Here is a 14,002-nt window from a genome sequence, read left to right on the forward strand (position 1 = left end):
GTCTCATCAGTCTTTTGTAATATATGAATCATTCAAACCAGACCAGACCCGCCCAAATGACAGTCAGAAGCAAAGTGGTAGTTATGTATGCAGAAACTCTTACCAAGCATCTGTGTTTTTACTCAAAATGTTATATATCCATCTTTTAATTTCCCCCTTCATCTCTTTGAATCCCTGACTGAGCATGTTCCTGAATTTGGACCCTCATTGTCCACAAATGTCAAACAATACACAAACAGCTCTGAGTCAGAGTTTATCATCTGCTGCGATTACATCGCCTGTATTCAGGAGAGAAACTTCTGCCATGAAGCTCTTGTGCGGCACATGTTTGGCCGTTCCTGATCTACAGTTACACATGCAGGGGAGGGGAAGTCTGACAGCTGCTGATTCTTCACTGAGGTCCCTTGTTGAGACGCTGCCTGACTTCGCCACGCCGCCCACTCTGCATGCTGTCAGACTGGTTCAACATAAAAACCTGAGAGTCGCCGTTTATATCCACATCTGTGCTTCCGGTGTGTGTTTGGGGACGAGTGAGCTTCCTGAATGAAAAACGACAAGAGACAGTGCATTCATGACAATGAAATTGATGTGGAGCAACTAGTTCAACTCTTCACCTTTGTCTTAAGATGATTTTTTAGACACTTCTGTGTTAATTCTAATAGAAAAAACAAACTAATTAAAGTTTGATTAAATACAGTGGATGATGAAAAGTAAAAACAACAAAAAAAATGCAACACATTTGCGTGTTTGTCACTGATCGAGCCCTCAGGTATGTTTCTGTACAGGAATGTCAGCCTTATGAGACATGTGGAGGCAGGAGGGAGCCTCTGCCACAGTGGGAGTGTTTGTATTTTTGTACAGACCTGCCAGAAACACAATCAGCCACATTTTCATCATCATTTTACTACGAGAAACAAACATGCAGATGGATTACCTTCACAGTCTGATATTTCAACGTTTGCATTTTTAATTGCCTCCAATATTGCTTATGGGGACTTTTAATTAGCTTTGCACAGAATTAGATTTTGTACCTGTTGCTTATTGCTGCAACGCGATATGATTCATATAGTAATCAGGATACATTGGTGCACATGCTATAATCATTAGATCGTATTGAGATCTCCTGTGTGAGCCGTTTCCACACCCTTTGCTTCATTTTGGGGGACACACAGCGCCGTGCCAACAATCTTTGGCATGTTTGGCCGCTTATAAATAGGGCGCCCATTGTGCTGCAGCAGAAGGGGAGTCACATGAGGACGTCTCCCATCAAAGAGGTCCACACGGTCTGCGGCCATGGAGCGGCGGTTGAAGCCTCTCGGCTCAAAGGTGCGAGGGCTCCTCTCCTGAATCCTGGCGTCAAGTTGGAACAGGTAACCGTGACCTACCTGCGGTCCACGCCCTCCTCCGCTGCGCCGCGCTTTGCGCGCAACGCGGCGCGCAGCAGCGCAGGTAAAGCGGAGCAGGAAGTGCCTGCTGAGCTGACAGGAACGTTGCTGTTGTTTGGAACGTGAGTGAAAAATGCAGCCGTGTGTGTAAGGAGAAGTGCGACCTCAACATTTTCTTCTTTTTTTTTTTTTAAGTTTTTGATCTCTCTCTCTTTTTAAAAAAAAATCAGTCATTTGGTGACCATGCGGATCCGCGCAGCCCGTGCGCTCTGGGGACTTTTGCTCCTGACATCTTTGGACATATCAGGTGAGACAACAACCTCTTTCAACAGGAAACATGTCCATTTATGGCCAGATCATCTCAAAAGCTTCCCTCTTTTTTTTTTTTAATAAAACGGTTGGCTAGATTTCACTTTTGTGCCAATTTGATTTCAATAAATACACGCTGAGCTGAAACCTGAGCACTGTGTAAATAAATAACCGAGATGAGGGAGGACATTTAGGCAACCTTAAGCACATTGTCAGTGTGAATGTAACAACTACTGACATCAAGACCTCCATTTTCAAAAGGTTTATGAGGCATTTATGGAGCTTCCTGGAGGCATGAATTCATCACGACCTCATTAATGATTGACCAACAATCTGCTGCTCAACTATGAATCTGCAGGGCTTTTTTTTTCTTTCCCCCTTCTTTTCTTTAATCACATTTTATACCAAACTCTATGCTTTGTTCTCCACTTGCTTTCTTGTGGAGGAATGAGCAGCGTTAGGATTTTAAAAAGCTTATTGTGATCTTTGGGGAAATTAAACAGTTCTGCTTTTCTGAACGTTTTGAACCGTGTGACATCCTCCACTATTATTTACTGTCACAAGAAGCCCTCTAACCTGCATTTCAGCCCAAAATGCTGCTTTCAAGTTCTTGCCAGTTCAGGCTGCTTATTCCAGGTTACTGTTTATTTTTTGTTTTTAAAGGTTTTAAGGATTGCAACTTCCTACACAAAAGCGTTAAAGCAATTAGGGCGAGTGTTTTCCTTCAAAAGAAGAGAGGGTTTGTTTCGACTTCATAATGACTGCTTTGGGAGTGGCCTTTAGCTCAGAAGTATTAGAGGAGCACTCGATAAATGTATTTTATGGTTTTACTCTTGATTTAAGATTGTGTGTGTCCCAGAGTATTTCTGGGTCATTTGCAGGACTTCATATGTCTCTGGTGGACATAAACAAAGCCGGATGGAAAGGAGCTCTGTGCTCCATTCAGAGATTAATTGAGAGATTGTAGATACAATGAGGTGGTGTTTTGTAGTTTGGCACTGTTCATCCTCTTTAAATAAACATGTACTGAATACTAAACTGGCACCACTGCTCACAACATTTCTCTCTGATTTGATCGTAGTCACGTTGCTTTGTGATGAAGTTGCCATTGCTCCCAGACTTTCTCCTCTGGGGATCAATAAGGAGTACAATACTGAACTGAACTTTACAGCAGCTTTTTTTTTTAAAATGGCCTATCAAATGGCAGCAGTGCTGTGCTCATCAGGAGCTGAGGCCAACTTTCGCATCTATCATGAAAAAAAAAGCGTGACGTATCCCCACATCGACTGATTGTCCTCAGAGTCGCCGATTAATTTCTCTTCAGTGGAAAAAAACCAAACAGTAATTGAGCTGTTGAGGCTAGTTTAAGCTCCAACCATCTCCTTTCATAATTATGCAGATAAGAAAAGCTCCTCGTTTGAGATGAATGAGCTGCTTTCACGTTGGGCTCGACGTCTCTCAACCAAGAATAGAAATCTGAAGCTGCGGAGGCCGCATGATCCCCAACACTGGTCAGAAAAGCGTGGTCTGGTCTGATGAATCTCCAGTTTTGTTGAGGCACACAGATGGAAGGGTCAGAATTCGACCCCAGCTTCTTAATCCCAGCTGGTGGTGTAACTGTGTGGAAGGCTTTCTTGGCACTTTTTTGGCTCCGTTGATATCAACTCATTCTCTTCTGAATTCAGGAGCTCATCTGAGTAATGTTGCCGACCATCTGCAGCACTGAATGGTCACAGTTTAAGTCTTCTAGCAGCTGCTTCCATGTAACAAAGCTCGTTATCTTTTTTTTTAGGATTTATCACACAAAGAAATCTAATTTTGGAATGTTGGAATGTAGAAGTAATTGGACATCTGTAAGATATCGTTCCTGCCCTCAGGTGTTGTACAAACATCAACTTAGGAGCTGCTCCTTTTCCTCAGTGAATCTCTTTTAAAATAGTTACCACAAAGTTAACATTGCATCTGCATGTTACTAAACAGGAATGACGTTGTGTCAACTTAGAGGTAAAACTTACTGAATCAGTTCTAATTTAAAAAAAAAAAAAAAAAGGCCTGAAATGGTTTCCGTTATTGATGAAGCCCTTCTGAGTTGGATGGATGTAGATAAACATATCATAGTTTATCATTAATAGTGCTCAAATATCAACAAAGTGAGATATTTCAATCACAATAACAGTTTTATCTGAGAGAAAAACATGTTCATGTATCTCAAAATTAACCTGGTGGAAGAAAAAAAAAAAATGAAATCATGAAAGCGGGTACTTATGTTTTTCAAAGCTGGTTCTGCTTCTTTCAACCACAAAATAACTCCCAATCATGAGAATCTAATAAACTGACTTTGGCCTGTACACTGACTGGGTTGGAGGAGTACCTATCTAACCAGAGCAACGCCGGTACTGAGATGAGCACTGGAATCGATGAATCTCTCTCCTCAGGGTGCCTGCAGGTGACGGTGCGACCAGAGAAAGGCTCAACTGTGTCGGTGTCCACCACGCTGCCGTTGGATCAGTGTGCGGTGTGTACGGTCAGCGGAGTGAACGACACTGACATCTCCTGCCAAACCTTCCTCCCTCTGTTCCCTGAAGTCGAGGTCAAGCTGCTGCTCAACTGCACGCAGCCAGTCGAGTCCTCGTACACCGTGAAGCTGGTTCGTTATCTCGGTGAGTCTGCAGATCAGGATGTGGTTAAAGCACTCCGCACTGTCCTGACTAAAGTTCCTCAGGGTCTGTTTAGTGCCTGGATCCAGTGTTGGATCAGGGTTCACTCTTTAAAAGGAGGAATTATGGGTGTTAAGCTGCTTGCACTGAACAGCCACTTTTAGAGCGCAGGCCATTTATTAGCACAGAGTGGCTTTACTCTGAAAAATAACGTTTTACTGACGCTAGTTTGATTTATAATCCCACTGCGATAATATAGAGTAGTAACAGCCACTGCTCGGAGTGGCACTTAAGAGTTGAAAATAAATGGGGAAACGGGCTCGAGTTAATATACTGCGGCGTTTATTATCCGTTTGACTAAATCCTCCCATTGAGAGATCACATTGCCTCCTGCAATCCGATCCAATCAGATTGACCCAATCACATCCAATAGAAGTGTTTACATGATACGATTTCAACCATTTCTACACTTAATCCTATCGCTTCTGGTTTATGTAAATGCAGCAACTGTTAGTCACATTAATCTTATCATACATACAACCTTCATCAGGAGCAGGCTGGAATCTTCTTTGTCGAAAGAATCCAGCAGAAAAACATGCTTATTGTTATTATTATCTTGTTTTGATGATAAAAAAAATCTCTATCTAACTTTAAGAAATGGAATGTCGTACTCTAAAGCCAAGATTACCTCAATATAGGGAATGCAAATCACTTTCTTATTGATGGAAAATCAAATTCACGGTTCATTTTTTACTTTGTTTGCGTTCCCACTTCAAGATCAGCTGTTAAATCCTCATCGTGGATCTTCTAGTTATCCAATTAGACAAATTTAAATTGTGTAATGAGAACACCTATTTGTTTACATTGGTATTACTTGATTGACATTATGCTCAGAGGCGGTGGTGTAAACCACCTGGGTCCATGTACAGGTGAGATTACTTCCCACTGTTGGAGCCTTTGTGCATCTCTGTTATAAAATTTGACCCCTTAATCATTAAAAAAATCTAATAAATCTATTTGTTCAGGCTGGAGATGAAACAAATGATCATCCAGCTCTGGTTGTTTTTGCTGTTGAGCTTTTTGTTCCTATATTGTGGATTATTGCAGCAATAATATTTCAAACCGTGCTACTTTTCCCCTCTTTAATTGATGAATTAATTCTGTAATCCAGAGTGCACTGAAGACGCCTGCAGCCCCACGGCAGTAGAAGCTCAAACGTCCATCCTGCCCGAGCTGAGCCGGACGTTCTTCTGGGAGCTGAAGGCACCCGAGAAGACGGTTGTGAGTCTGAACGTCCTCGGGGAGGGACTGGTGCAGACGTCGCAGCCCTGCTCCGATGGGATTCAGTATTTGGTGACCGCGTCCACGACCAGCAGCCAGGACCCGACCACGTACTGTCGAGGAGGTTCTGTGACTCGCCTGGAGCTGTCCGACCAAGCTGTCGTGTCCCTGAAAGCCGCTCCAAAGGCTCAGCTGGACGCCGTGTTGTTTCAGGCCTCCGCTGGACCAATGAGTGAGAACAAACAACACAATACTTATAAAACATGTTTATGTGAAGCCGTCCCAACTGCTTAAAGTCAAACTTTTGAGGGACACTCAAATATTTCACATGTTTTTGAAAATGTATTTTAGCACGACAGGGAGATTATATCCTCAGTCTGCATTTCTTCATAAAAATGCATAAAACAATTTTTGAGAAAAATAAACTAGCAAATTCCCATACAAATGATTTGTAGTTAATTTTTAATGTATAATATTGCTTATAAATACAGTCGTTTTTTTTATTGTGCGCTACTGCCTCTAAAAGTGTTGTTGAGCTCACATTGAGTTGCACTGTCAATATTCACTATATTTATAATTGTGTTACATGTTCAAGCCTTGTTTTTTAATTTAAAAAAAAATCCTTGATTTCACAAGTGTTCAATGAGAAAATTGATATAATTAGTGTCTGAATGTTTACTTGACACAAACGACATATTTTATAACTTCATACAGTTAAGTCATGAAATCCGGAGATACAGTAAATCAAATGTTATGGAACTGAGAGAAAAGCACTTTTCCTCATTAAATCTTTAATTGTCACGCTACCCTGCTGACCTTTTGTATCAGATGGAGGAACATGAGAATCACATTGTTTTCATCAGCTTTCAGTCAGCAGATTATATCGACACGCTGATTCTTTTTCAGAAGGCCAAGCCGTTGTTGTAAGCATCGATTCGAGCACCACAGTGGTCCTGAGCCGGGACCCGCAGGGTCCACAGTGTGAAATCTGCACCAACACCGGCTCCGCTCCCGACTGCAGCTCGACGGAAAAGACGCTGACCAACGTTGAGAAACTCTCTGTGGAGTTCGGCTGCAAAACACCCGAGGACGTGTTCAGTGTGAAGATGAACAAGAAGAAAATCGGTGAGTGAGCCCACGTGGGGTGATAAATCAAACTGAAAATAAACCAATTACTTCAGCCTTTCTTGAGTGTCAATATTATTTATCTTTTTGAACTTTGCTCTTTCTGAGTGAAATTGAAATAAGGATGACTTCCCTCTCTCAGAATGCACTCAGAGCTCGTGCACGCCCGCTGCAGCTGAAGTCGACCCCGACCTCTTCAAAGACTTCAAACGAACCGTGACGTGGGACATCGGTGTACCGGAGAGGACTGAGTTAAATCTGAACTTTCCCGGTGACGGACTGAGGGAAATTTCCGCAGAAGAAAACTGCCAAGACGGGTATCGGTACACTACGAGTACCACTAAAAACGACGGGAGCATCAAAACCAACAGCTTCTGCAAAGGAGGGACGGTGTCCCACCTGGACCTGCTCAGAGCAACGACTGTGACTGTGGACGTTCCCAAAGGAGGAGACATGGAGAAGACGGTGTTCAGCATTAGAGCTGCACTGAGAGGTGAACTTTGCTCTTCTATTGTTTTATTTGATAAAAAGCCACAAAAACATCACAAATACAATATAAAGATTGCACCTTATACTAATTTCTGACATTTTATTTGATCATGAAGTCTGGAAAAGTCTTACATTTTTGCCTGGATTTTAATATATTTGCTTGGGCCATGATGCGGTTTCAATCCTCCAATGTGGTAGTGTCCTCTCACTATTATTGTGTGCAAAACAACAAGACATTAACGGGAACCGACATGTTGTAGGTCGATCTGCAGGGCGACATGGTTGAAGGCTGTGCCTCGCCAAACATTTTGAAGTTGATCTCTTTGACTTCAAGGTCATTGTTCAATCTGTGGAATAGTCTCAGCTTCACTTAAAGCAAATTTAGTGATCAAATTTCATTTTTCATCAAACAAATGTTTGCTTTTATGACGAGAGCAGATCCTGAAATAAGTTGGGGAAAACTCCAGAAACCATGTTACATGTTGTATTATCTTATCTCTTGGATAATGATCTTAAGATAGTACATTTAATGGATTTGCTTGTGGTAGCACGTCCCACAAATCACTATGTTAATGAATTGGACCGGTTTTCAACTTGTGAGTAACATTTGATGTGTTATTAGACGGCAGATTGTCACCAGTTTTACCTCCCCTCGCCTTGTTCTCCTTTAGCCGGCAGGATGATGTCTGTGACCCCCGACCCGGACACCATCATCACCATCAGCCGGATGAGCGAGGAGCCGGACTGCAGCGTGTGCACGGGGCAGCCGCCCAGTCAGAAGTGCAACCCCCGATATCTGCAACTGAGAGACCCCCGCAACACCTCGGTGGAATTCACCTGCCCTCAGCCTCAAGACGTCTTCACCGTGGAGATCAACAGAGAAATCGGTACAAGGAGCGACAGTAGGAGACGAGACGATAACTCAAATGAGGCTGCTGATTGTAAAAGGGTTAAATACTTGATGTAAAATCTGATCATGTCCAAAATCGTTGTTCTAATTTATGATTGAGCAAGTTGGGGTCAGTCCTTTTTAATTAGTTTACATTCAACAGTTTCAGCTCCTGTTGATATGTTATATTATTTAGAAGGGAATGAATAAAAACCAACCTATTTAACCTTCTCAGTGACGATCACAGTGTATACAGTTTTATATATAGTCGGTTGTGTGTTGGTGCAGTGTGTCGCACCTTCACCACAATATCGGCAATCAATCCCATGCCCGAAGCCTTTTTGAGCATTTTGAAATGCACAAACCTTTTTTGAATGGCATCTTGTATTTGCTGCGTTTCTCGGTCTCCAGACTGCACAGACGCCTCCTGCTCCGGGGACATCGTTCAAGCGGAGACTTCCCTGTTCCCGGACTTTAACCGGACGTTCAGCTGGGACCTGAAGGTCGTCTCCACTCACGCTTTCCAGCTGGACTTCCCCGAATCGGGAATGCGTCAGATTTCCAACGAGGAGACGTGTCCGGACGAGCACACGTACTCCCTCGTCGTCTACGTGCGCACCGGCCCGGTGAACGTCGGCACTTTTTGCAAAGGCGGCATCGTGAGCTCGATCTTCGCTCGCTACAAGGGCCGCGTCAACCTGCAGGTTCCTGGTTACGCCAAGCTGAACCCAGTCAACTTAAAACTTAAAGTTGGGCCCGAGACGAACAGTGAGTCAAACATTTCATATATCACCTAGCAGAATGGACAACAACATAATAAACGGCATGAAAAGCAAGAAAATGTGCATTTAAAACAAATTTCTCACTTTTTTTAATGTCAAACATTGGCAGAAATAAGTACATTTTTATTATTGTCATGTTTACATGTGTTTAACCCCAGTTTTCTCTGATCCTTTGTCCTTAGAATTGGCCATAGTGAAAGTCAACCTAACGCGCGGCGTGTCACACACTGAATTCATCTCTCCCAACTACCCGGGGGATTTCCCCGACATCCAGAAGATGCGTTGGGACTTTGCGGTCCCCGGCATGCACAACTACAGCGTGCAGTTTGTGGATCACACCGAGCCGGAGTGCCTGAACGGCGACGTGGCGGTGGAGTATGAGAAGGAGGACAAGAAGACGACCAAGCTGACGCTGACCGACGCCCAGCCGGAGCATCAGCAGGGCAACTTCAAGATGGTGCTGAGCAACTGTGAGACCAACACGACGCTGCAGGGACTCACGCTCAAGTACAGAGTGTCTCTGATGAGGAGCGGCCATCCAGGTGCTGCACATTGTGTCCAATGACAGATTTTTTTATCTTTATGATCATATTAATTGATCGCTTTTAAATAAAATGACGGTAATTGTGAGATAAATTAAAATGCATTCATCAATCTTATTAACGCCTGACTAACGAGTAGAGGAGATGCAGTAACGTGTTTATTCACGGATGCTGAATTGATGAAATGTTGTGTTTTACAGTTCTGTGCACGGTGGATCTGACGAAGCACAAAGGAGTGTCTGTGCAGCTGGAGAAGGTCGGCTCTGATCCCAACTGTGAAATGAGCATTAACGCCGAGGTTAAAGAGAAGATCTTTGTAGCTGCCGGCTCTACAGCCAAGCTCTCCTTCCTCGACTGTCCAGCTGAGGATGTCCGGCTCACTGCCAGCGAGGTTATCGGTAAGGTGTTTGTTTGTCTTTTATTTTCTTAGTTAGATTGTGAGTTCAAAAATTTTAATTTGTTGTGATCAAGCTGACACGGATCAAACACGTCGACTTGACAGTCCCACTTTGTGTCTTGCAGAGTGCCCGAATGTGGCGTCCTGTCCTTCATCCGTCCTCACCGTCCCCACGCTGGATTCCTGTTTACGGATGCCCCTGCACAGCTTCACCTGGCACATCAACATCCCTCACAGCGGCACGGTGGACCTGGTCTCCCCCGCCGGGACTCTCAAACAGTCCGTTCCAGGCCAGAAGTGTAAACGGGCTTCGTCGCTGCACGTGGCCGAGGGCGACGGGTTTCCTGTTGGAGATTTCTGTTCCAATGGCACCGTTCAGAAAGTTCAAGTGCACGCCAACGTCTCCGTCACTGTTGCGGCGCGCGACTTCAGCAAAGTCAAGGGGCCTTTCCTCAATGTCAGCGTCAGCCAGGAGATCCCAGGTGGAAATCGATCTGCATGTTTTCTCAATGAAAGCTTATGAATGAACACGACCACACAGGGGCACTGTTGCACCGTGCATGTATTTTTTTTTTTCAAATTCATACACTGCAGTCAGCATTTTAAAAATCTTCTTTATTTTCCCTTCATATTTCAGAGGCCATTATTTACAGAGTAAACCCAAAACTGACGTCCCCGACCCTGCTGGCGACGCCCAACTGGCCTCAAGGCATGAAGCCCTTCTCCACCGTCTCCTGGATCGTCGCCGTGCCGAGCCAGCACAAGGCGCAGCTGCACTTCCTCAACGTCAGCCAGCCCAAGTGTGGCGACAGACACACCGGCATCAGCGTGAAGCTGCTGGAGAGCGAGGAGGAGATGATGAGCCGCAGGGAGGACCAGGAGGTGGAGAACCTGCTGGTGCCCGGCAGTTTTTATCTCAACATGTCCAACTGCATCATCGAGGATGGCCACTTCGGTGCAGTCGCCAAAATCACCCTGGTGAAGAGCTCCAGTAAGGAACCATCCGTTAGAAGTTGTGATTCTTCTGGGGGAAATGGAATGTTTAAGGTTTCTCAATGATCCAAGATTTCTACATATTTAAGAATGATTACGATAGTTCTTTCTGTGAGGATGAGTCCTTAATAAGGGTAATAAAATAATTCTGTGATGAAAAGACGTTACAGATACTGAAAATATTGATCTTTTGGCATGAGAATTGATCTTGGCAGATCTAACACATGCAGTCAGCTTTACAGTATCTAAGGGATATTTACAGTTTTACGTTTGGTTAAACTGTGTTCAATGGAAGATGGACGCACAAAAACACAACTGTATTTTCACTTGTCCTGCTCACAGATCTCACCGCCATCGCTCTCGGGATCGCGGGGGCTGTCCTGCTTGCTCTGATTGTGTTGGGTCTTGTTTGTTTCTTCACAAAGTGAGTACAACTTCCTGCCCTGTCCATGATAAAATCGTAGTATATCAGCTATTGCAACATACCATATCACACTTTTGAAAAAGTTGAAAATGTGACTTGAGCCTGAAAAGCTTTGTTTGTAGCTGCTGTTGAAGTGTTTTCTAAATTATTTGAGCAGAATTAGTGCGACTTAGTAATTGTCAAAAGTTGTAGATGTGGAGTTTAGTTCGTTTTTTTTGTAGTCAGTGGTTTCACATCATTAGAACTTATTAATCTGTTTTGATATAATCTTTATTGAATTCCAATTGTTGGTTTTAATTGGCGGTTTGAGTTGCATTCCTAATAATGTGACGCCCCCTTGAGGGCTTTTCTTCAAATTTGACCTATTTTATTCTAGATCTTCACTTTCCCTCAAAGATAAAAATGAAATGTTCAATTTAACATGCAACGATGGCCAAACTCATCCACTGTGACCTCAAGTTGGATCCATTTTTCCGAATTAAATGTTTTGCGAATTCTTACTGATTAATATGATTTGTTACAACACCCGGTCAGGTTTGTGGAGGAATGTAACTGAGAGTTTGTGATTATGGTGGACTTATGATGGCATTTTATTGCATTTTGTTAGAAATAACAGCAGACACTCATTATTTATAATGATTTCAGGATGGGCTCCTCAATCTAAGAAGGATTTGCTGCTTATTTCTGGTCTGTTGTCATCTCTTTCAATAGGAAAAAGCAAAAAGATAAAAAAAACAAACAGCCGTCCATTTACATCGGCCAAGGGAGCTTCCGCCCAGGTGACAGGTACTTCTCCAAAGCCCGATCCGACAACGAATCCCACGTCTACGACTCCATAGATGACACGATGGTGTACGGTCACCTGCTGCCCGACTCCAGCTACGCCGACAGCATGTCGGACCACTACAAAGGCAGTCAGCCGGACAGCTATCACACCTTCACGGGCACCGCCAACAAGACGATGCCTATAATCAAAGAACCGGACCCGGAGCCCGAGATGGACGGCTTCAGCTCCTTCCTGTCCCCCTTGGATAGCTTCATGCCGCCGCGTCCGCGCACCCCCATCAGCCTGCAGGACAGTCTGGGCTTCCAGGACAGCAGGATGGTCGACAACGAACTCTACACGTTCAAGAGCACGGGGGACATGAACACCATCCGCCTGTCCGCTGCTGACCTGGAGCCACAGCCGCAAGTAATAGAGGATTCCTTGTAGTGTGTTTGGACCCGATCCGAGTGATGGACTGCTGTTACCGCCCTGTCGCCACGGCGCCCAGCCTCCGCTGGCGGTCCCGACGTGAGCGTCTTGCGCCTCAGTCGCACTTGGGGAACCCGAGTTTTGATGATTTCAAGACGTTATCGTCTTGTCGAATGTGGGACGGGCTTCAGGAGAGGAAGCTGTGAAATGTGTTTTTTTTTCTTTTCTTTTAAAGGAATACTTTTAGATGATATTTGCTGCGAGTCAGATGAGAAGCAGATAGTTGGTTAATATCAGCAGGAAAGATTTGAGCTCGGCCACCTTAAACTTACCAAATAGCATGATATAGATATTTAATCCTGATGTCTAAATCAGCACTCTGATAGTGATTAAATAGCACATAACATGCTAATTAGTGAGCTTTAAACGCACTCATAAGAAGTTTCACCAACTTTCTGATTGTGTCTTTGCTGAACTAATATCAGTATCTTCTGTTGTTGATCTTTTTATGCAACTCAGCAGGAAAGCTAAAAAAAAAAAAAAAAAACTTGTTTAAACATCTCTTCAGTGTTTAATTAGTTTTGTTTAACTGCCCGTGTGGCATCGTTTTACAAGCAGGGACCACAAACGAATGGACAAATGCATCTATTCCTAGTTTTTAAAGTGTTTTTATATTGTTGACTTTCAGTTGTAAATAGAATTTAGGATATTTTTTTTTGCAATAAATTCAAGGAAATTGCTTGGTGGGGAAATAGTTTGCTTCTTGAAGTAATGACGGCCATCACACATTAAACCAGCGACATTCAATTTTCTCTGTAAGACTTAAACACTGACCTTTTTCCTTTTTTTTTTTTTTTTTTTTTTTTTTTTTGCATCATGGATGGTAAAAACGATTTAACCACAGGGACTCCAGCCATGATAAACAGTGCAAAGGAGGAGTGGAAGAACTGCAGAGTTTCCATGTTTACCATGGAAAAGTGTGTTGTGCTGGAAACAACAAATCCACAAGCCAGGATTACAGGGTCACCTTTCAAAAGCTGCAGGCTTTGGATTTTAAGTTTTTGACTTTATGGGAACAATATGGATTAAATTGCTGTGGATTTTTTGGCGAGTGTGATGACAAGTATGATGACTGTGATAGGTACCTTGAGGAAAACACACACACGGAGAGAAAACATAAACCGCTTAGAAAGGCCCACAAACACACAGTCCACCCTTTAGACATTTGAGTGCTAAACACTGCATCACAGAAATGTAAATTTAACTTTTTAACCTTAAATATTGGAAACGCTGAAGTCTATAAATATATCCTTTCGTGTGTAAATTACACCAAAAAATTTAGCAAAGTGATTGAAAATCGACCTGAATACTCATCTATACAATACAATGTGTTATTTCCAAAAGAGGACACTAAATATGACTGATAACGGGGTAATGTGGAATATAGTATTCAACATCCTTAAAATATGTATGCATCAGTCAGTTGTATTAACTTGGAGAAGGAGATCCTTCACAAAGGCCTAAGCAATATATT

At 43.3% G+C, this 14,002-nt stretch overlaps 1 protein-coding gene across 2 annotated transcripts; it reads left to right on the forward strand.

Annotated features, from left to right (window-relative positions):
• Positions 1-855: 855 nt before the first annotated feature.
• Positions 856-13,292, forward strand: cdcp1b (CUB domain containing protein 1b). 2 transcript variants are annotated; one of them, XM_080484419.1, is made up of 14 exons: positions 856-1,507; positions 1,616-1,692; positions 4,130-4,354; positions 5,523-5,864; positions 6,539-6,757; positions 6,900-7,250; positions 7,918-8,133; positions 8,547-8,903; positions 9,100-9,459; positions 9,660-9,857; positions 9,982-10,338; positions 10,494-10,847; positions 11,192-11,273; positions 11,985-13,292. In XM_080484419.1, the coding sequence occupies exons 1-14, from the start codon at positions 1,251-1,253 to the stop codon at positions 12,484-12,486; spliced, it is 3,897 nt and encodes a 1,298-aa protein (XP_080340545.1). In that variant the 5' UTR covers positions 856-1,250; the 3' UTR covers positions 12,487-13,292. The 2 variants fall into 2 exon arrangements, with proteins under 2 accessions (XP_080340545.1, XP_080340546.1); XM_080484420.1 differs by having other exon boundaries at positions 1,446-1,532.
• Positions 13,293-14,002: the final 710 nt, after the last annotated feature.

Source organism: Lipophrys pholis (assembly GCF_963383615.2).
Source record: "Lipophrys pholis genome assembly, chromosome: 17".
Taxonomy (NCBI): domain Eukaryota; kingdom Metazoa; phylum Chordata; class Actinopteri; order Blenniiformes; family Blenniidae; genus Lipophrys; species Lipophrys pholis.

Coding starts and splice junctions, on each gene's coding strand:
- cdcp1b (XM_080484419.1), top strand. CDS start 1,251: ATGAGGACGTCTCCCATCAAAGAGGTCCACACGGTCTGCGGCCATGGA. Junction 8,904..9,099: donor AGTTGGGCCCGAGACGAACA/GTGAGTCAAACA, acceptor CTTTGTCCTTAG/AATTGGCCATAGTGAAAGTC. Junction 11,274..11,984: donor CTTGTTTGTTTCTTCACAAA/GTGAGTACAACT, acceptor CTCTTTCAATAG/GAAAAAGCAAAAAGATAAAA.